Below are 23,032 nucleotides of genomic sequence, written 5' to 3' on the forward strand. Positions count from 1 at the left end.
GGAAACATTGATTATCATTACATTAAAAAAAAAATATTTGGAATAATTATTTTTTGTGGTACTTAGCCTTTATAGACTGAGACCATTTACTGAGTGCCTGAAATCCTGATAACCAACATGATACTGTAAAATGGCTCCAGAAAGCCCTCTCCACCAAAATCCAGGCCCCTGTCCTTATGCAATATCCTGAAAGAAGGTACCCTTTTACTTTTGGTGGTAATTTGGGTGAATGGCATGAATGGGTGGGGAGCAAGAACCAATGCTGAATTCTCCAGAGACATTAAGCACAAAAATTGTCCTCATATTAAAAGCAGAGGTTTCTTTTCTGTCCTCTCTTTTATGGGCTGCTGAAATATAAACTTCTGTTTTTTGCTTGTTTTATAGGGGATCTGTGATCACACTCATAGACATAGCTTATTTGTGTGCAGAATGAACTCCGTATCTGGCACTTTCTGTGGTGCTCTCTGTGAACTGGGAATGAATCTGCTGTTTTCTCTTTCCTAGTAGAGGCTGTGATCACAGCCCTGCTGTATGTGCACAGATCTTTGTGGGTTTGATTTGGATTTGTTTGATGTTTCACACTGAATCTGACTGCTAGTTAGAGGGAGTAATGCTGCCGTCTTAACAGAAACTGTGTTTGGGGATGCAGAGTCTGAGTTAGGAGTGCTTAACTGCTTCTCCAGTATTAGAAAGTAAGTTTCCACTGGAGTCATATTGCAGTGTTAGCAATACAAGACTTATGGTCCCATTTGTATTTCTTAAACAGGATACGAGCTGTTTGGGTTCATCAGCCACATGGGAACATCCACAATGAGTGGCCACTATGTTTGTCATCTCAAAAAAGAAGGAAGGTGAGTGGAATTGGGAGACAGCAGGATGAGCAAATGTTTTCTTTGACATGTGGGGTGTGTATTCATGGCAGACAAAGCACTCGTGTTATTACCAGATATACATTTCCCACCAAAGAAATAAAGATTATTAGAGATTGTAAATGTGATGAGTCAGTTCTGATCCAGCTGAGGTCTATGCTGAAATGTACCATCGGCTCCCCTGTGCTTGCTGTTTCAAATCTCTGTCCATTTTGGGGCATCACTTCTGCATCTGGCTTTGTTTCTCTGAGCTTCCCCCAACTTCCTTTCATTCCCCATCAGTAGAAACCCATCAAACTATGGGCTGATATGTTGCTAGTAATCATCACTGCAGTGATTTGGCAGTGATTTTGATACGCTGATAGTATTTGGCATTGGGAAGCCCCGATTTTCCTTCATTTGAACTGTAACTACACATTCCTCTGCATGTCCCTCTTCCTTTTCAGTTTCTGACTCCACCAGTAAAAACCTGCTTTGGCTGTTTCTCAGATCTTTTGTTCTTGTTGCAATGCCTAATTTTAGATTTTAAGCTCTTTGAAATTTGGGTCTGAGAAGTCCCTAATAAACTTGTGGTGATCTCTGTACACATGAAATGTAATCAATCTTGTTTTCATTTCAGATGGGTGATCTACAATGACCTTAAAGTCTGTGCCTCAGAACGACCTCCCAAAGACCTGGGCTATATATATTTTTACCACAGGATACCAAGTTAGGCCTCAAATCTATTACTTGGCCTTAAGAAGCCATAAGCCTTTTTAACCTGCCCAAAAAACCATACAATAAAAAAGAAAATCTAAAACCAACAGAAGACCCCTAACCCTTGGACTGCCAAAAATCAAAAGAAAACATGGGATATTTATAGTTTATTTAAAAACAGTCATTTGATTCTGCCTTAAGTGTTAGAAGGAAAATTTCTATTAGGTGATGTATAGTACGTTGTTTTAAATTTATACATCTTAAAGGATACCTTAAAACCATGCAGATTACTGGTGGAGTTTGCAGCTAGTATATGGAGAAAATGGAAGTTTCAGAGTTGAACAAAAATAGCCCAGTTGAGCCCAGCTCCTGCCTGTTCTGTCCATGCACCCACTGAAGACCACAAAGAAATATTTGTATCTTTGGTGAGTGGGAGCCAGTGTTTTCAAACAGTCCAGACCACTTAGAGAAATCATACTGCATATAAAGTTGGAGGGGGGGGAGGTATGTGAGTGCTCTTCAGGGCAGAACGTTTTATCTGAGAGATGATTTTCAGTACACTGAGAAGAGCCAACTAAATTTATCTGTTGGAATTCAGTTTTATAGTATTTTGGTTTGTCTTTTTGATGCATAACCTAAAACTAATTAAGATGGAAGAAATCACCTGCTAGTGCCCTGTACATTTTCTGCCAAAGAGTACATTTGATTTTTGCAGATACAGGTTTTTTTGTCTTCTGTTCTATGTTTGTTTTGCAAATTCTTCCAACAGATTCAGGATTACAGATAGCTAGAAGAAGCAGACTTTCTGACTATAAAATTAAATGTATACCCTCAGGAAAGGCAAGGCTATTAAGGCTATTATTTAAATTTTATTTTCTTATGAAGGAGGTAAAGAAGGGGTTAATGTCCCATTATATTTATTTCAGGGAAATTTGCATCTAGACCACTCACATTCCAGCTGAAATCAACTCCCTGACAGAGTACTCACAGTGCAATTCTGCTTTCTGCCAAAGATTGCTTAAATATTTAGTTCCATCCATGAGTGGGGGAAACTGCTTAGTAAAACTGCTGATTTATTGATTTGCCCCTCTCTGCTTCCTTTAAAAAAACCCACGACAGAAAAACAACAGAAGCCAAAGAACAAAAAACAACAAAAAACCTTTAAAATGATATTTCAGCTTTCTTAAATCTTGCAAACACACCAATAATCTCATTTCTTCAACAGATACCTTCTAAAAGGAGTTTTATATCTATGGCAGGGATGAAAGGGTAGGTAGGTAGGGGCTGGCCTTTCCTGTCTTTTTTTTTTTGGGGGGGGGGTGTTTGTGTCACAAGCAAGAATATATATGTGGGGTTTTTTAATTGTATTTGAAAACACTAATTCTAGAAAAAAATACAACGGTGAGTGCAGAACTTTTCATGATTCCAAAAAACCCCCAAAGATTCTCAGTGTTGGCCACTGCATAGAGACTGTTGCTGGAGTTGCCTCATATAATCTTACTGAGCCCTCAAAATAAATTGGAACAGTCGGGAAAAAAAAAACAAAAAAAAAAAACAAAAAAAAAAAAAAAAACCAAAACAAAAAAACAAACATATATATCTTCCTTACAGAGTGCAAGAGAGGCAGGGAGGTGTAATTACATTTTCTCTGCAGTCAGTGCCTGCAAGTTTAATAGCAAAATTGAGGCAGCTACGTGCTACAGGAGAGAACCTAAATTAAAAATCTGGTTATGAGTAGGGCATTTTTTTTCCAGTGTTTGGGGAAAACCAGTTCTCCCTCTGGTCACATAGCCTCATGCAGAGCCAAAAAACAGTTGTTTTTTTAAAATCATGTTTTGATCGTAAAAAATGGAGAGAAATTCTAGTGCAATAATTCTGTAGAATGTAAATGGTACCTAATTGCTGGGAAGCTTCCTGCCCTTAGTGCTCTTATTGACACAGAAGAATGGCATCCTAGCACATTAGTAAGTGGCTCCTGTGAGATACAGCTGCCTTGTAATTATTGAGCCACCAGTTCTGGACAAAATAAAAGCTGCCAGTAATTGTTTTATTTCTTCCAGGTTTTGAGTACTTGTGTATTTCACCAGAAAATGCCAGATTTAAAAACGGGATCAGCAAATTACGCAGTGATCCATCTATTTAAAATGAAAGAACAAAATTTCTGTACACCTGTGTTTGGGCTTTTTCATTCTGGCAGTAGAAAAAGGACAAAAGGCCTCTGTTTTTAATTTTTGTTCTTTTTTTAATTTTTTTGAATGCCCGGTTACATTCCAAGGAAGTTCAACACAACAGCTTCCCCTCTTGGCTCATGAACTTAAAGGGCTATTTATAAACTAAAAAGATCTGGTGGCCACTACCTTTTTATTTAGAAACCTTGGGTAAATAAAGGCCAACAGACTAGTTCCCATCTTCATTATTAAACTGGAAACATGGCTGGTCTCGTAGGACTAAGGGTGGAGCTTGGACTCCTGCAAACCGTTTGTCTGGTACATCTGAGAACTGGAATGGCTGTGGGTCTGATGGATCTCGGTTAATAGGAGGCACACTTAGAAAGCTGGCAGGTGATAAACTGGAAATGGTAAATGAAAGGGGAGAGCCATTTGCTGGCTGTGATAGGTGAACTGTAGCAGCTCAGCTTCCGAAAGTCCTTTCAGTTCATCACTCTTATGCACTGCCTGCCTAAACTACCAAGTGGGTCAGAAGTGCAGGGAGCAGTTTAGGGGAAAAGCTTATGGATCTTCTAAAATTTAGCACTTGAAAATATATTAAATGTCCTTCAGCTGTTTGAGGAATTATTTTACTATCTCCCGAAGTAGTGGCTTCCCTCCTTTTTCAAACAGCCAGTTAAGTCATCTTACTTTTGTGATGAGATATGTGTGAAGAACATAATGAATCTGGAGAAGCAGGATGTAGACTCCTGACACTTCAGCCTAATGTGGGGGAGACGAGTTTGTTTTGATTGTTTGTTTGTTTTTAAATTTCAGCATGCAGAAGCCACCCTCAAACAAACTGTACTGAATAGAGGATGAATTTATCAGGCTTTGCCTGCTAAAATTAGTATGCACTTAATTGTGCTGGGCCAGGCCTCAGTGCATGGCCTGAGCAGTGGTTGATGGGGAAACTCCATGTGTCTGGGTACTGTAATAGCTGTTGGGGGGTTAGGCATGCTGGGAGCTTCTTGACAAAAAAGGATGGAGGGAAAAAAGTCACCGTGAGCTGTTTGAGACAGTCTCACCTGAGAATTTTGGCAAGCCAGAACTTGACAGCAAGTAATGTTCTTATTTCTTGGACTGATTTTTATTTTTTCATATGATACATTTTAGATTAGGAAAGGGGAAGGAAGTAAAACTCAACAACTTTTCCTTGGTTTCCTTTTCTCCTCCCATTCCTAAAGCGTGCTGGATCCAGGAGACCCCTCATTTTGAGTCACAATCTCCAGTCACCAAAACACCTGTAGACACAAAGTCCTATTTAATCTTCCTAGCTAAAATCAAATTCAGATAAAAAATTTATTCAAAGCTATGGTTTTAAAACAAGTCTAGATATTTCCAGACTACTATCACTTGTAATTCTACTGTGTTTGGTGGCATTACTTCTGACTGACTTTGGTGTAACTGAAATGAGCATCAGTGCAGTTTCTTTGATTCGGGCAGCCTCCACTGGGTTGTAGTGCACATTTTGAATACAGATGCAACCAGAGCTTGTTAGATTGTTTTAGAAGCATCTCCAATTCATTCCTTTCGCTCTCCATTCTGACAGCAAGCATTTTTCTCTTATTTGCTATTTTCATGCATTGAAAGACTATACAAAATATGTAACTGGACATAACTTTTTATTCTTTTCCCATCACCCTTCCTACCTTAATGGCTGAGATCAGTTTCTGATTACTATTCACTCCTCAGTGGTTTTACTGTTGTATCCTGGAAGCGTCTGTACTGGTTTACTTTGCACCATTCAGAGTTGTTTGCTTGAAGCACTGTTAACATTTTGGAGAGTAATTGTCTGAGATGATAAAGGTTGTGAATGACATTGTTGCAACTGTTTTAAATTAAAAAGAAATATTCTCATGTCTTGTGACTGCGTGGATTCTTGCTTCTTTCTTTCCTGTCTGAACGTGGAAGAAATAGAGTATGTTTTGATGCTGCCTCTTTTCTTACTCTTTGTGGTCATGTTTGGTGTTTTACTTAAAAAACCTGTATAAGGAACAAAGAGGTTTGTGGGAGTCTTGATTTCTTGTGACTCATGGCACTTCTATGGATTAGAAAAAAAAAAAAAAAAAAAACAAAAACAAACCAAACCCCCAAAATCCCCAAACTCTTAGTGGATATAACATATGACAAAAATAGAAAATAGGATTTTAATTAAGATGGATTTTTTTTTTTGTTGTTGTTGTTCATTTTTTTTTAATTTTTAAGCCGGTTGATATTTTAACACAAGAGTTGGCAATGTTCATGTGAAGGAATGTTGGCATTTCACCTCCAAATTCCTGTTTGATCTTGGTCTGTAATTCCTCATATTTATTAAGCAATTTCAACTGCTCTTCAGTAAAGGAGAGGTCTTTTTTTCCTTATGTTTAAGGGCTTTGCGTAACAGTGTGACCATTAGAAATCTTTGGTAGATGCAAAAGTAGGCCAAAAAAGACTGAGGGATGGCAACCCTTTAATCTTTTTACGGGATCATGGGACCGGGAGCTGAAGGAGGGGTAAGAGGTAAACCTGCCAGGCTATAAGTGATACTGTGTGATGTGGAAGTAGAGCACATGTGAAGTGTTGAACGATAAGGAAGGTAAAGATGGTTCAGCTCCTAAAGTCTAAATTTAATGATCTGTTTTAGTTCCTTTTCTACCACAGGTGTCCCTCGTGCCCGTGGCAAGTCACACTGCGCTGTGTTCATGCCACTTGTCGCAACTGGAAGAGGTGGGAGAACATGTCCCCTTGTGCAAGCTCAAGGGCTCTGTTCAGACTTCATGCAAGAATTACCTGTATAGGATTTGTACCTGCTAACTGTCGTGGGCTGCTTGTGGGAGGCATTATTAGATAACTGACAAGTTAACACCACCCCTGGTCTCTGCCCCTCCTCACTAAAATGGGAAGTAGCACCTCTCTGTCCCTCAAGTGTGCTACAAGCATAACATGAGTAAGGGTGGCACTGACAGCTGTGGTGAGAGGTGAATGCCGTAAAAATATTGAAGACAGATTGTGCATGACTGACAGCTGCTGTGGAGTAGGTGATTATATTTTCAGACTTCACCAGTGTCCTCCCCAGAGACTTTCTGAGCAGTTCTGTATGCAGAATTTGGCACTAATGCTTTTTTCCCGACCACTGTCTTTGTTTGGCCTCAGGACTGCAGTGCTGTGTTCCTGGTCCGTGTGTGCTACAGAGCACATAACCGATGGGCATTCTTGCTGCTGCTTTGTGGGTACGTTTGAGTGGCAAGAACTAAACTATCGTAACATTCTGGCAAAACACACCAGTGTCAAAAGCACCCCTTACTTGCATCCTTTTGCTTTGGTGGAAGGTTCTGGTTAAAGCCATAGACAGCTGGGTTTTCTGACAGAGCTTTCCTTCTTCAGACAAACTGTGGCTGTATGTTCTGGGGTTTTTTTTGTTTTGTTTTTGCTGGAGCAACCCACATGTCCATTGAGAGTGTGTTCAGATCCATGCCAGTGTGTCCTGCTTTGTCGATAGCCCTCTGCTGTAACCGTCATGACCCTCTTGCTGGTTGTCATCTTTTCTGCCCACAGCTGTGTACGGGAGTTTTATGTCCCGCTTATGTTAGTATTCCATAGCAAAAGCATAAAGGTGATGTAATTTCTACCCTGTCAGCTCCTTCATCACATCACATGAAAGCCAAAACTGAAAAACAGCAATAGCCAACTCCCACTATGGTTTATGGGAAGTTGCTTGACTAATGATTTCAATCATTGAAAGTTAGCTTTGTGGTTTTTTTCGGAAAGACTGTGTTGTAATATTATTACTTCTGTTTTAATTTTGAGGTGTGCAGTTGCATGATCTTCAGGAAAGATTCTGATCTACTTTTTTCCATTTTTCCTCATACAGAGTGTATGCACAAAATCCTTTGGGCCAGACTGCAGCTAGTATAAATTCCAGTTGTAAGTATAATTGATCAACATATTAAAACAAATATAAATTTAAAAAATAACTCTAACTCAGAGTAACAATGAATTTATGATAAATAGTAATGAAAAAAACATCTTGTGGACTTAATTTTTAAGCAGAGAAGCGTGTTCACATTGTAAACAACAGAAGACCTCGTTAAAAAAAAAATCCTTTATTTCAGTTGGAGAAGTACGTCCCTCCGTTCAGTTCAAGTGATTATAGCCAAAACCATTTTCAAATTGAGAAGAGATTTTGAAATGTTTGAAGCCACAGACAAAGTTTATTTTTAAAACATATTTAAAAATCACACAGTTATAAATACAGGTAAATAAATACAATTTAAATGTGGAAAAGAACCCAAGGAAGGCATGCTTCCATTACAGTACAAAAATACTACATTAAATGTGGTGCTCTGCAAATAGTCTTCCATGACCTTAATAAATTTAACACATCCAATATGCACATCATTCATTTTTAAGGAAATAGATTATTTTAAACAGCAGTGCAAGGAAACATCAAATTAAAGCATCAGTAAACTACCGGTCTGTGTTTAATATTATACACAGCTGATAATGCACTAAGTAAGTATACAGAGGCAAAGTTACCTGTAGTAAGAAACGAATCTTTTACTCCATATGTACTTACACTCAGATTCTCAGTCTGGGTCAATATGAACCTTAGTAATGGAATGTAAACATTCAGGTGTAGGGCTGAACTCCCACCTCTGCATCCACCGCCCGCCTCACTGCTAAGCCTTGCACCTACACTTAACTATCAACACAAAAAGTTAAGTGAGCAATGTAAGTCTTCGCAGCAGTAGAGCTCTTCAGATGGCTCAGGCGAAAGTATCTGCCAACCCTATAATCTCCTCTTTTCCTGTATGTTGGCTTAAAAATAAAGCCAAAAAAACTGAGGCAAGATTGCAAAGGTTGTCAAACAGTTTACAGCATATAGAAGAAGCCACACAGAATGCCTCTCTAAACTATGTAGTTTTATTTTACTCTAGATATGTTATACTCTGATATATAAAATATATTTATAAATGTTTTGATTTTTCTGAATTTACAATAGGCTACTGATATTAAAAAGGCTATTTAAAGTTTCACCCAATGTTGATGGCATTCTGTAAATGTGGAAGGGGAAAAAAGATCAAAGCACATTAAGTCTTGACCATGCAAGCTTGCTCAGTGGGCTGTCACATGTGCAAGCATTTGTAAAGTTACAGCTTATTTTAGGAAAATTTAGATTCCTTCTGTCACTTTCTCATGCCTAATACCTATTTCTGGACTGAGGCTCTGAAACTTTCTGTGGATTCTGTGACATGCTTGTTTTTCATTTTGCCTAGATTTGTTTGAAGTGTTAGTGATCTCTTCATGCATGGCACTCCTTTTTTTCTGCTTTATTTCACCAGTCCAAAACCAGTAGAACTATAATGAAGGAATATGATTTTTAGCCCAGATGAGGTTTGAATGGTAGATAATACTGTATTGCATACCCGCCATTTTTTTTTCCACACTGTGCAGTGCATTTTGTCTATCACTTTTATCTGTGAATACTCGGTATTTTATAAGCATTTATTAGATAAATTCGCTGTACAGACTGCTAAGCTGACAACACGGGTGACCAGAAATCTGTTTTTCAACTGTGCAGGTTATTCATGCAAAGTAACCTGTATATCTCATTTTGCAGGTGCATGTTTGGGCAAGAGAGATTTACAACCAATTTATATTTCACTCTAATTCTCACAGGGTCCAATAGGTGACGATTCAGCCTCAGGCTTTGCCTTTGTGGCTTCTAGTAACTGTATCAGTTAATATTTCTGTCATGGTGGCTTTTGTGTTGTGGAGGCCTGTGCTCTATGGATGATCCTAGGATCACCTGGCTGAGCTGTGGGTGTTACCAGGGTCCTTCTTTCTGTCTCACAGACAGGCCCAAGTTTTCTAAATGGACTCATTAGCTCTTCATGCTTAAGAAAAGTGGTTTTCTGAACTTTAAGCTGCGTTAAGTGTCTGCAGTTGAAATCAGTGGATGCAGCAGATACTCAGATCCTGTGAAGTTTTACATCTGTGTATTTCAAACAGGACAGTCAGATGCTGAGCTGCTGTCAGAGCTAGTGGGCAAGTTTTAAAAACCTAGCCCTGGTAAGTAAGTTTAGACTGAGACAACAGTTGTTTCACTGGTTCTGTGAATCTTTTTCTGTAGTTTGGTGCTAACTGGTTTAGACTAGGGAAGAAAATGTGAAAATCCAAATATCCAGCTTCACTGTGAAAGCTGTGCACATTTAGCTTATTAATTCTTAAGAGGATACTAAAACATGTCTGCAAAAACTGGTAGTACAGATGTCTGTAATCAATTAAACGCTTGAAGCAAATATGAAATAACACAAGGTGATTTCTAAGGATGGGATTTAAAAAGGGCTCTGTGTTTGGTCTAACTTACTCTGAATAACATGATCAACTCAGTATGTGTTTGGCAGATGCAAAGTACATTTAAAATAGCCCATAGAAGACACCAATCAATGGTTTATAAATACCCTATGTGTGGGCCTTCTGCATGCATTCTGTAAACATACTCCAGTAACATTGCTGCATGCTTTGTGTTAACGTTTCAGGGTGTTCGTTAATGTAGTTGCATGCAATACTGTCATGTGAGGTTTTGTGTCATTTGAACCTCCCCTACAATATTTTTACAAGTGATGTGATTTATCAGATCATAAGAAAATACCATTAGATACAGATAAGTATATGTGTTTACTTAAACATCAGATGGATTATTCAAACTGACATAAACCAGTCTGTTGCAACAAGGTTTCTAGCGTCATTATAGTTTAAAGAGATCACCAAGAAATGAGCCTATTGCTTTCATAGCAAAGCCTCACTCCATAAATAATCACTTTGATTTCAGTGCCTGTTCAGCATGTGCAGTGGTATCTGAGGCCAGCCCTTGTCCGGTAACTGAATACATGCACCCGTGCTGATGGTGCAAAGTGCTGAGCCCTCCTGTGCAGGCTATGGACCTTGAGTGTTCAGCAGCTTGATGAATCAGACTCACAAGTCATACTATTCATAAAGCTTTGCAGAGGAGCGGGACAATCACAAGCCGGGCTCGGGAAAACATTTTTTACGTGCATGAAATAGAAAATAGAAGAAAGACTCAAAAACTTGGAATCGATTAGCTGACAGTGATAAATGACCTCTGGAGAAAGAGGGCACTAATGAGGGGCAAACGGGTGAGAGATGATAGACCATTGCAGCACTCTAATTTGGCATCACCCCATAGATGCTGTATGGTTATTATCCTGAAATGTCTCCAAGTCCCTTCTCTGAAATTGCTAGACTCTGTGTGAAACTGCTTCCTTACTTAGACCTGAGCAACCTTGCAGTTGCGTGTCACCTGTCGATTTACACGAGTGGTGACCTTGCCCATGCAGCCTGTGAGGCAGCGGCGCTCCCCTGCTCTCGGGAAGCGCCATCACATGTTGGCTGTTGTGCCCACCTTCCTTCCGTGCACACCTGGGCAAGCCAGGGATGGCAGGAGGTTTTGACTTGGTCGAGCTCACAGGGAGCGCTGAGAACAGGACCCAGATTTCCTGTCTCTCAGACTCAATCTGCTACTGTTCAACAGCCGCCTTATTTATCCTACCTCGTGCTTGGTTAGAAGTAGGAGTAAATGAAGTTCTTCTTCAGGGTGTTAATATGCTGCAGGCTCCTCACATATTTCCTTGTGCTGTTTCAGGCAAATATACATGCTTGCCACTGAATATTTAAGAAACACCACGAGGAGGTCATATCAAAGCTGTATCTAATCCTGTCTTCTGCACGGAGTGCTTGGCAGTGGAGCCTAAAGGAGGACAATAAAGCCTAGGATATTGAAGAAGTCCCCAGAAGTACCAAGAGCTGCTGAGCCTTTTAGAGGGAGGTGAGCTCAGTCACCAGCCACTCTTTCACAGAGACCAGGCGAGAACTGGTGTCTAGTATGAGGAGATGTGCCACTGTTCCCTATGAGTCTGTCTGCTTTAGTACTTCCCCTCATGCAGTGTCTCGGTCAGTGGTACGTCATTAACTGGACATAGGCTATGTCTAACTAGGAGGGAACAGTTAGGATAATCTCCAAGCGTGCGCGCACTCGCTTTGCAGCCTGTGTCCCGTGCAGCAGAACTGCAGGGATTGTGATGCACTGGGGGCCCAGAGGATCCCCTCGGGAGGCAGAGTTCAGCCTTGGTGTTTTGTCTCTAGGTTTACACAGACAACTTTTCTTGTAGCAGCCGCAGAGGTGTGGACATGTATCAGCAGATGACTGCAGTTTTGAGCAGTGCATCCCAGCATAAATCAAAAGCTACCTACTTGGTCTGTTCTTTTGGGGGAGACTAAGGCGTTGCGTGAGGTTTTCCTGACAGAATTGCTGTGTTACTCATCCACATGCTAGAGAAGAGGAGGTTTAGTGAACTGCCCTCACTATCAAATGCCCCTTGTCATTCTGACTCTGAGAAGTCAAACAGTTAAGTTTGGTTTGGGTTTTTTTTATTATTTTTTGAAATGTATAAAAATCTTCTGAACAGCTAATTTCTCCGGATAAGCACTGATTATCCTAGCCCACAGCACAGAGGATATTCTAGAAGAACTTGTGTGATGGCAGGGCATCACGCACAATCTAAGCACATATGCCTTTGTTTTACAGCCTCTTCTCAAAGCTGCCTCCATTCTCTTTTATCACTTTCCAGATTCCATTGCACTGCACCTTCTGCTCTGCCTTATCAATAAAGAGCTGTCATCACACATCGCTGTCAAAGCAAAAGAGCAAACTGTTGTCAGCAGATATGCATACAGCAGCCCACTTAGCTAAAATGACATTCCCAGTCAGTCCTTGAAAGCCAATCCTTAGAGAAAGTTGCAGGAATCGGTTATGAAACGCTTGATAGATAAATAAGAATATATATATATATATATATGTATATATATATAAGCAACTAATTAATAAAGCACTATTAAAAAAATTCCTGAAGCTGTTTCAGCATCTCTATTCTGTAGAAGAGGGTGAGGGGTAAGCCTTTTATTTTTTAATGGTTTTATTTAACAAAATATAGTTAGTGATTAGATGCAGTGATTACACTGTCTTACATGGAATTTTCCTGTAAGTGGTTGCTCAAAATAACAGACAGCTGCAAGAAACTTTAGGCTAGTACTAGTGAAACTGTCCAATTCCCACAGAACTTCCTTCTCTGTGATCTGTGCAGTTGGATTTTTTTTTTTTTTTAAATCCATCTGAGGGAGCTGGATTTTTCTTTTAATGCTGTTTATGGGAAATGTGCTATTTGTCCCACTTAAACACATTCTAATAGCTACCTTGCACATTGAATTCCTGATCACAGACGAACACAGTAGCCATCTGATTACACTTTTTGAGTATTTAGGAAAAATATTAAAAATATCAGCAACTGAAAATTACCTCCTTACAAATTTCTATTCCTGTCTTTGATTGACACATTCACCTTGAGCTAAATGTGTTTGAGTGTAGGCGTATCACTGCATTCATCATGTGGCAGGGTACTGCCCCCAGTACTGTTCCTCATTCATCCAGTCAGGGAAAATTAAGATGGTGTATATACATACATTTTTAAGCAGCTACAACTATTGATGTTATCTAAGAGTTTAGTCTGCTCTCATGGAGGCCACTGAGACTTGCTACTGCTTGCTGTAACAGCAGGATCAGATCGTAGTCTCAATCCTACAAGCATTATATAGAACAATTTTTTTCAGGGAAAATTTTCCCTTGAGCATGGTCTGCAGGCATTAACTCCTATGAAAGCTTGTCTTTTTTTGCAATAAAGATCTGTGGCTTATGTTCTGAAATGACATAATTCACATACATACATGTGCATGCACATACATGTTGTATGTGTGTAGTACCTGATGGATGCGTAATAGAATAATCTTTCTAATAGATATTGCAATTTATACTGTATTTGCATTTTTTTAAACATAAGAATATTGAAAAACCTCTCATCACATTTCAGGAAATTATATTTGGTCCTTTATACCAACCAGGATATCCTGTGCATTCTGTTGTTAGTAACTAAAATAAAAGCATAACATTATTTTACAGAACGAAAGATTAAAGTGCATAAGTACATAGATCGGTGCAGATCCTGCTAGGAGCTCCTTTGAAACAGACATACTCTGTCCAAGATCAGGGATAGCTGGTTTAAACAGCAACAATTCTAGTGCAAATTGCCACTTCTGCTGGCAACACTTGGCCGTCCCGTATGTACATGGCCCAATACCATAGACCTCCATGTACAATGTTCCTCTTAACACTGCACGTGGCTTACAACTCTGAGCCTGCAGAATTAGGCCCAAATTAAACAAGGTACCTTTGGAAGCAAAAATTTTCTTGACTGCCAACTAATAAACATATTCAAAACAAAAGACATCCATTTTACATGCATCTACTTTCAGAGCCATGTTAAAAATGGACCTTGAGAAGACTCTTCAACAAAGAAACAAAAGGACAGGCAATCCATGTTGTAGGGCAAAGGGATGTCAGCATAGTGCGATGAGCTACTAAGCAGGTTCCTCGGATGCATTGCTTGCCATTCTAGTGTGCAATAATGGTTATCTAGGTTTGTTCTTAATATATTTTTCTTTGTATAGCTTTTTATATATAGAGAGATATAGCTTGCATGGGATGAAGATTATTCAGAAATGGCTATTTCATATAGTTCAGGGCTTAGTCAGGTTAGCTGCAGCTCATTTCAGTCCTTTGAGTTTGAATTTATTCACAATATTTTTGTGCTTTTGAACTTTTCCCTTTTGAATAATGTCCGAGAGAATTCCCCTACTGATCTACAGCCATGATCTTTTGGAAAACGTGGTCATTTTGAGATGAGTAATAAAAGAGTTCTCTGTTTCCTAATACAATTATAATCAATTCGCGGATATTTTTTATTACGGCTCGAGATTAAAAGCTCTTAACAGAATGTCTAGATCACCCACATTGGCAGCTTGAAATAGTTCTGGCTGGTCCATCATAGACAGAGCAATTCGAAGTGCTGCCCAAATATTGCCTGATAAAGCAGGATGGGGAACCTGTTGTTGATTCCTGCTCTTTCTTTGCAAACTGAGAGCTGTGAGAAAATTGCTGACAGCCTCTCTGTAGGGGAGAAGAAAAAAGAAACAAGCAATATAGCAATCTGCTTAACAACCGGAGTAAAACTTTCTGAAGTTCTATGCTAGACTCAAGTATATTAGTTTACAATGCGGTTCGTCAGTCTCTTTGTGTTATTCTTGCTTGATTTTCTTTAAACAAGTGAATGTAGCTTGTAGTAATGCAGAGCTCAGTCTATTCATACATCTGGGGATATTGTCTTCATTGCTGTGTAGCTCCCTTTCATCTTAACTGTCTTAAACTGACAGTTGGGACCCTGCAATATCATCCTGGATTCCTGAAGGATGTACCAAAATTGGTTTTGACAGCGTTAGCTATTTGAAGCAGTTTAACTGAAGTTTCCCTTCCAAAGACAGGCTCTTATATCTTCTTTGAGAAAACCTCTTAAGTATAGGACTAAGTTTTAGTGTGAGAACAATCCCACTGATTATAATAAGAGTACTTGCACTTAAAGATAAAAAAATGCTTAAGAGCTTGATCAATGAGGGATTTATTTTATTTTGATAGACATTCAGTAGTTCTGTTATGTAGAATTTGTGGAATAAGAAAAGGTTCATTGCTTTGTTAGTACTTTGTAAAAAATAATGAGAAAATCTTACAATAACTGAGATCATGTAAATCATGATATTCTGATTTTTGTTTTTTTTTTTTGGTTTTTTTTTGTTTGTTTTTTGTTTTTTGTTTTTTTTTTTTGTTGTTGTTGTTTTTGGTTTTGTTTGTTGGTTGGTTGGTTGGTTTTTTTTTTAGGTAGCCCCAGCTAGAAAACGAATTATCATCTGGTAGTTATGAACCCTGACTTTTTGTTTATACATTTTTGTAACTTACCTGTATGCCCCTAGGTTTATGCAGCTTATTCCTAAATTGTATCTGGACCTAATGAAGCCAGGCTGTATTTCTAAAGCACGTGTGTAGGCCTCGACAGCTTCTTCACTTCGATCCCCATTTGCCAAGGTTGCTCCGAGACGGTTCCATAACGTATAGTCCTGGTGAGAAAATGAGTTTTCTACTGCAAGTTTCAAAAAGGGACATAGTAGCTCATTTTTGCTTGAAAAGTAAGGAGGACTGCAGAAAATAACAGCACTGTATATTCTTTTAATTGACACAGAATGTGAAGTTCTGACTCATGATTACAGGCAACTTTATCTAACTAGTACAGCACACAGCTAGAAATTGGACATGTATAAATCTGCTTCTAAAAGGGACTGTCTTGTAATTAACATTTCTATTTCAGGTATTAAAATTTTAATGGCTGAAGTGACATCTCATTAATATGATCCTGATCAAGAGGGGAGAAAAAAAATGGTCTGTAAAGCTAAATTCATAAAAATGTAAGAACATAAAATGTACCTCTGGCCGAACAGTTAAAGCAGCACTAAATGCATCTATTGCTCTGTTAAATTCTCCGTTCAGGTGGAAAAGAACTCCAAGTCCCGTCTGCAGGTCAGGGTCTATCATATCACCATTCTGGTGAGCAGCCTCCAGGTACAAATCCTTTACTTCTTCAAGCAATGAGCTAGACAAGGGTGAAAATAACTTAAAGTTCAATCTTACAGTTCTTTACAAATATTGCAATATTGATTGCATAGCCAGAAATAAAATGACTTGTAGTGGATGTATCAGAAATTATATACTCCTAACATTTGAAAATAAGCTTCTTCAACTTCAGCATGGCAAAGATTTACTTCCAGGTGCTGTTGTAAACTCATGCCTGGAGTAAAATGTTCACCTATATAATGAAGAGAGCAAGTCCTGTGAGAACTGGCTGAGGAAACTGGGGTGGTTCTGCCTGGAGAAAAGGAGGCTCAGAGGAGACCTTATTGCTCTCTACAACTACCTGGGAGGAGGTTGTAGCGAGGTGGGTGTTGGTGTCTTCTTCCAAGTAACAAGTGATAGAATGAGAGGAAATGGCCTTGAGTTGCACCAGGGGAGGTTTAGATTGGACATTAGGAAAAATTTCTTCACCGCAAGGGTTGTCAAACGTTGGAACAGGCTGTCCAGGGAAGTGGTGAAGTCACCATCCCTGGAGGTATTTAAAAGACATGTAGATGTGACACTTAGGAACATGGTTTAGTGGTGGACTTGGCAGCGTTAGGTTTATCTTCGGACTTGATGACCTTAAAGGTCTTTTCCAACCCACATTATTCTATGATTCCATGAGGTCAAAGTGCAGCTATGAGCCCAAGTGAGACAACACAAAGGCTTATGAAGATTATTAAAATTGGATGATATGAAGTGGTTCATTACTGGCACAAATAGTAGCCGGTCTTAAGATGAATAGATCAAGTGACTAGCCAAGACCCCTGAAGAAAGATGCCAAAATTTAAGACTTCTGTATATACTATAGGCTTCATAAAACCTTTGCACTGACAGCACCAGATGTCAGCAGGATGAAGCCAAAGTAGAATAACACACTTAGGAATTAAGCAGAACTTACATATTTTATTTTTGCTTATACTAAATTATCTTGTCAACCCAGGGCTTGTTAGTGATAAGGGTAAAACATGAGGCCTGTCTTCAAAATGAGAAAGTGAGATAGCCCTAACGTTTTAGTTCTATGAATAATGTTTACGCCCTTAATGACTTTATCACGCATCTTGCAATTCAGTGATTTAATTGACCTCATGAAATCATGATGAAGGGCTGCCAACTCATGAATTTTTTTATTTAAAATGGCTGCTAACTCCCATTACAGTATGCTAGGCTGAAGTCAGAGAAAATGACTACACTGTCTCTGATTAGAACCAGAATGGCTTTAAAACAAGCAGATGCCATCTCCCAATATTTTCAGTGAACTGAAGCAATGTCCCACTGTAAAATGGCTACCATTCCTGGATTTGAGTGGTTTGGTTGGGGTATAGAAAATACGATGAACGGTAGGAAGAACACACATATAGAGCAGGATACAGGCCTGGTCTGGATTTGGAAGCAGCTGAAGATTGAGGATGCGGGATGTGGGAATACAGAGGCAGCAGACAGGGTCAGAAGAAAGTTGTGGGAATTGAGATGAAGCATCTTTTTTTAGCTGGGTTTTTTTGTTTTTGTTCTTTTTTTAAACTTCTGTGGATGGCATAAGATATAACCTTCAGTCGCTAAGCCAAATGCCCTGTGTTGGTTTCCCAGTCCCACCACTAGAGACATTGAGTCTTCAGTCATAGGGAACAGGCTGGACTTTACACAGTAAGGGGGCACAGTGTGCACCGTCATTTCTAGTGGTGTCATTAAAATTTCCACCGTCAGGATTTACACTGCATTTACCTTTCATCTGATGTCTTAGACATTCTTCTGGTAAGTGCTGGGGACCCTTTTTTGCTTTTCACCATATACTTGTATTTTGGATTTTGCTTTATCCAGTTTCTTAGAGATTGATAGGCTTCTTGTTGATGACCAGTGTTAGTATAACTTACAGCCAGGGCCATCAGAGCTTTTAAGTTGTTTGGCTGTAGTTCCAAGCACCTAGGCAGAAAATAAAAATATACTGAGGTATTATTTTTAGCCAAACACAATTCTTGAATTCTTCCAAAATAATCTCTGTAAAATCCCTCACACAGATAAGATCTATCCAATAATACTTTTAAATAAGGGACTTTGACTTATTTTTCTGTGATAAATGCATTATGCATATATATACACACACATATGCATGCACATTGCTGTGCAAACACATATATGTACATAAACGTGTGCATGCAAATTTTGTATTCATCCTTCAGGTTATGAGTAAATGGGGGTAGATTCATTTTCATAGTATCTGTCTAGTAAACAATGATAAACTTTATGTGAAGTCGAGCAAAAAGTTTAATATGGTTTGCAGCTATACAAAAAAGTATTTCCAAAACATTTTTTTCCATCCCTATGAATCTTCTCAGACATCCTGAATTCTCAGTTTTTCTATGATAAAGCTGGAGCCAATCAACTCAGGTAGTCTTTCAACGGTTGTATACCATTAACTAAAACTAGAATCTAGCTATGTTGTGAACATCACTGTTGCTTGTTTCAAAACTGTGGGGATGATCAAGCCCTAAACCAGGCAACCCCTTGGGTTTCTATCCAGGTAAGCTAATAAGCTACTGTTAAATAAGTGAGAGTATCCTTAGGTGAAATGACTTGATAGTTAACATGGCTAATGCAGTTGAATATGGAGAGGGTACTTGCTTCAAACAGAAACATGAAAACCCACTACAGAAAGATAATAATAATACTGATATTTTGGAACTGACATTTTACATACAGGCATACCATGATCTTCACATCTCTATCCATCTAAAAATCTTGTCAGTTCAGTATTCAGCAGCTGAAGTGAGCTCATTCCAATTAAGAAAACCTCTTCATTAACAGACGGACTACAGAAAATATGCCAAGTAGCTAGAATATCAAAAGGGCACTTTATTTGCATTATGCCTGATTCATGTTTATCAGGCCATGTAACTTTTCTTTTGTGCAACTACTTAAATTGCTAGATTAAATATCACACTTATTAAATAAAACAGAAATACTGATCACTAGTCATTCCTCTGAAGTCACTAGGAAGATTTCTATATCTATCTCAATGCTTTACTTAGTTAAATAAATGCTTAATTTTACAAGATAGGTATGACGTTAAATATATCTAGGCCGCCATTACCTAATACTCATCAGACCCTTTATTTAGCAATTATCTTCATCTACCTTTGGAGGGCGACAATGGCTGCCTGCTCATTTTCATTCTCTGCCTGTGTTATGCCCAGGAACTGCCAGGCCTGCAAAAATAATCATCAATGTGTTATTTTGTTATATATACCCACCTGCAAGCAGAGTTACAACTAATATCACCGCTAAGCAACGTGGTGAATAAAAATAGTACATCTGTCCAGCACTAACTACAGATTTTTCTATGGCATGCATAGCAACAGTACACATCAATGTAGATTTGAGTATCTTTGGTCCTGATAATATTGATTATCAATGAATGCAAAGGTATTCTGTCAGTGTATGATCACGTCCTGATTTCTTAAATTTGAGTTATTAAATTGTTCTTATCTCAGCCTGCGAGTCTCCCTTCACCCCTCTAATCCCCTCCCCCATTCCCAGGTGGGGAGGGGGAAGGGAGGGTGATTAGCTGCGGTGGTTGGGTGCCAATCAGGCCCAAACCACAACATGTACATTTTAAGAAACACTAGAATTTTATGGAAAATAGTGAAGAACAATTATTAAGTTGTACAGGTTTAAGGGATTCTAGAGGGTCTGGCGATTCTCTCTGCTTTTCAAAATACTTCTGCTTAATTTAATGTAGCAATAGATTCAAAGAGACCTAGATACTTACACTGTAAATATTTTTCATGTTTCCAAGAAAACAGACTTTAAATATATACTCATTGAAACCGTCAATATTGCAGAAATTGATATAACTTTTAAAAATTTGTCAACATTCTTGTTAAATCAAAAATGTTTATCTTTTCAATAGCAATGTTTAAAAGATGTTTTGAAAAGATCAGGAAAAGACGGGAAGGTTTGAAATACTGTCTCTTTTGAATGCTTTTAAATGACAACTTGGAAATGCTATAATTTCAAAAATAGGTTCTCATCTTAGGAAGAGTTCAACTTTATCTATTTCAAGGCATACGCTATTCCAAAACCACCATCAGTGTTCAGGGTTTCAGTCGGTCATGACTAGCAAAGGTTTGGGCCCCAAAATCATTGCATCATTGCAAGCTAAAGGGAGTCCCCTTTTCCTTTATGAGTAAAAGGCGCATGAGTGAATACCTCTGCATCGTTGGGTTCTTGTAGAATGGCAGCCTCCAGGTATAAGATTGTAACTGGCAGGTCACCTTCTTTCATTTTTTTCAGTCCTTCCTCAAAAGCACCAGGCCAGTCTTTGAAGGGATTCTCAGTATGGAAATAATAACCCTGGAGAAGACAGATAATGGATCCATGATGAAGCACTGTAGCAAGAAATGGAAACTCAATAAAATTAAATGATCCACTATTTTCCAACTGGATGCAAACATCCTTTGTTCTATGAAAGCAGTATGAGCTCCCCCATGAAATTTCAATGAGAAAAAGTGTAAAAAAATCAGCATCACTGGACATTTATGTTTCTGCTCTTTATTTTTACTTTAGCTTTGAAGTTATACTTACTGGTACTCATGTTGGGCTCTCCTGCTCCATCAAAGATAATGGCAACAAGTCACACTGACTGCAATAACAGCAGAACTGAACCTAGCATGAGCCCAGTACATTCAATTTGATGGGAAAGAGCACACAACAAGCAGTTGACTCCCTGCAGTGCTTGTAACCTGATGTGTGTTCAGTTAATACCCTGAAATCTTCAATTAACCTTCAAGATACAGAACAGTGTTGCAAGTACCTGAGTTTATTTTAGAATTTCTTTAAATTTTGCCTTTTTCCCTTCCTGCCACTGAAGTGTAAAGGTTGTACATAATATAAATCAAATTAAAATATGCAATGGAGGGAATGAAGATGAGAGACAGAATCTCTATAATTTCTATCCTTTGAATGTGCCAGCCTAGATTTTTTTGTTTGGTTCTCTTCCTAAAGTGCCCATAGTCCAGCAGTTTCCTTCATAATCGTTTTAGATGAATTCAGGCAGTGTGCAAGTCTAAATATATTCTCTCTATGGTAAGGTCTTTTAAAGCTACCCATCTCACAGACACTTAAAGAGGATGAGCTGTTTTGGGTAAAATTAGCTTCCATATCCGAGAGTTATCCTGGGTTACCTTGAATAGCTGAGGCTCATCTCGAAGTTTCACAGGAAGGATGTACCATATTAAAAAACTTTGTGTTACCTTCTCAATGGTTGAGATGGTGACTTGCCCTGGTACTTCCTGGTTCTCTGAAATCCAGTTTCTGCGAGCCATTTCTTCCCATTCTGCTTGCATTTTATCCCAAAACTCTGTGTCTGACTAGAAGAGAAGAGAAAAAAAGGGGAAAAAATGAACAACACAACCTTAAAATAAAATGATAAGCCTTTAATTTCTTATTACCAGTGGTCTGAGCCTGGCAATTTTGCTGAGCAGTATTAATTATATGAATAATCATACTGACTGAAATGCTGCAGTTCATATTTGGGATTTCATATAATTAAATTTCATCTCTTGTATTGGAATGCATTTCATCAACAGAAAACTTTATCTCAGAGACCATGTATGTTGTATTTGAAGCAGGATTTGTAGCAGCTTACACTGCATCTTATTGATGCTAACAGCAAATAATTACATAAAATTTGAAGGAAATGAATGCTGCTAGTCCCTGGCCAAAAAGAAAAAAAATCAACTAAGCATACATGCTAAAGAATAATAATAAATAAAATAGTTTAAAAGAGAAGAAATATCCTGCTTTGGCATATTCAGCATAATTTTCATCTATGTATAAAGTAATGGCAAAGATTAGACAGAGGGTGTTTGCACAAGAGAATTAATACAAACGAGGCTTTTTGACATAGTGGAGAAAGCTTAATGTTTCATCATATACTGTGCTGGTGGGAGGAATCTCTAAGAGATTATAGAACTGTACATTCAGATCAAAGACAAGAGGAAAAACTGCATATACAAGAGAAACAGAAATGAAGAAACAAGAGTGAGATTTAGGATGTGTAATGACCAGAATGAAGGAACCACTGTGGCTACTAGAAAACAATGCCAAGAAACAGAAATAGGATAAAAAAAAAAGAGGGGAGAATCCAACTTGAGGTACTGTTTTTTCAGCCTCCACACCTTAGTCATAAGCCTAAAAAGTATTTCCATCACAGAATATATGCTCAGCACTACAAACCTTTACAAAGTTCTTCAGTTCCTACAAGATCATGGCCGAGGGCACAGTTTCTCAGCTTATTTATGTCAAAGACAACAGCGCAAATAATTCTACTGAAGTTTAGATAGAATTATTTGAGAGTGAGGTGCTAATCAAAAATAATTGAAGCTACTATAAACGGGTCTAGATAGTTTTGTCTGAATCATCATTACAAGACTGACCACTTTGCTACTGCTCCACAGAGAGGCATGAGTTGCAAAAATAGAACTTAGTTTGTGACTGCATGACTTGCTACAACCCTCCCTAGGTACTTGGAGAAAGGAAAACACAGACTATTACCGTGTCTAGAATAAGTCAGCAATGAGAACATTTGAGACTAGGCAGGAAGGATTAGGAGGACTTGCACTGGCAAACATTAGGTGTGGTTGCTGTAAATC

At 38.5% G+C, this 23,032-nt stretch overlaps 2 protein-coding genes across 10 annotated transcripts in view; one reads left to right on the forward strand and one right to left on the reverse strand.

Moving 5' to 3' along the window:
* USP13 (ubiquitin specific peptidase 13) overlaps window positions 1–5,632 on the forward strand; it is a 53,576-nt gene extending 47,944 nt beyond the window's left edge. Inside the window, exons 20-21 of the mRNA XM_042800577.1 lie at window positions 767–851; window positions 1,489–5,632. Coding sequence (XP_042656511.1) covers window positions 767–851; window positions 1,489–1,582 — 179 coding nt within the window. The 3' untranslated portion in view covers window positions 1,583–5,632. The remainder of the gene's footprint in view (window positions 1–766; window positions 852–1,488) is intronic.
* Window positions 5,633–7,945: 2,313 nt separating this feature from the next.
* Window positions 7,946–23,032, reverse strand: part of PEX5L (peroxisomal biogenesis factor 5 like) — a 114,281-nt gene continuing 99,194 nt past the window's right edge. For all 9 annotated transcript variants that reach the window (XM_033006408.2, XM_033006404.2, XM_033006406.2 and 6 more), the window contains 7 exons: window positions 21,632–21,748; window positions 20,589–20,732; window positions 19,515–19,585; window positions 18,105–18,302; window positions 16,197–16,362; window positions 15,675–15,832; window positions 7,946–14,834 (listed from right to left, as the gene is read on the reverse strand). In XM_033006408.2, the coding sequence (XP_032862299.2) occupies window positions 14,630–14,834; window positions 15,675–15,832; window positions 16,197–16,362; window positions 18,105–18,302; window positions 19,515–19,585; window positions 20,589–20,732; window positions 21,632–21,748 (1,059 nt within the window). In that variant the 3' untranslated portion in view covers window positions 7,946–14,629. The remainder of the gene's footprint in view (window positions 14,835–15,674; window positions 15,833–16,196; window positions 16,363–18,104; window positions 18,303–19,514; window positions 19,586–20,588; window positions 20,733–21,631; window positions 21,749–23,032) is intronic.

This window comes from Tyto alba, unplaced genomic scaffold (genome assembly GCF_018691265.1).
Source record: "Tyto alba isolate M040663 unplaced genomic scaffold, T.alba_DEE_v4.0 Super-Scaffold_10, whole genome shotgun sequence".
NCBI classification, from domain to species: Eukaryota; Metazoa; Chordata; class Aves; order Strigiformes; family Tytonidae; genus Tyto; species Tyto alba.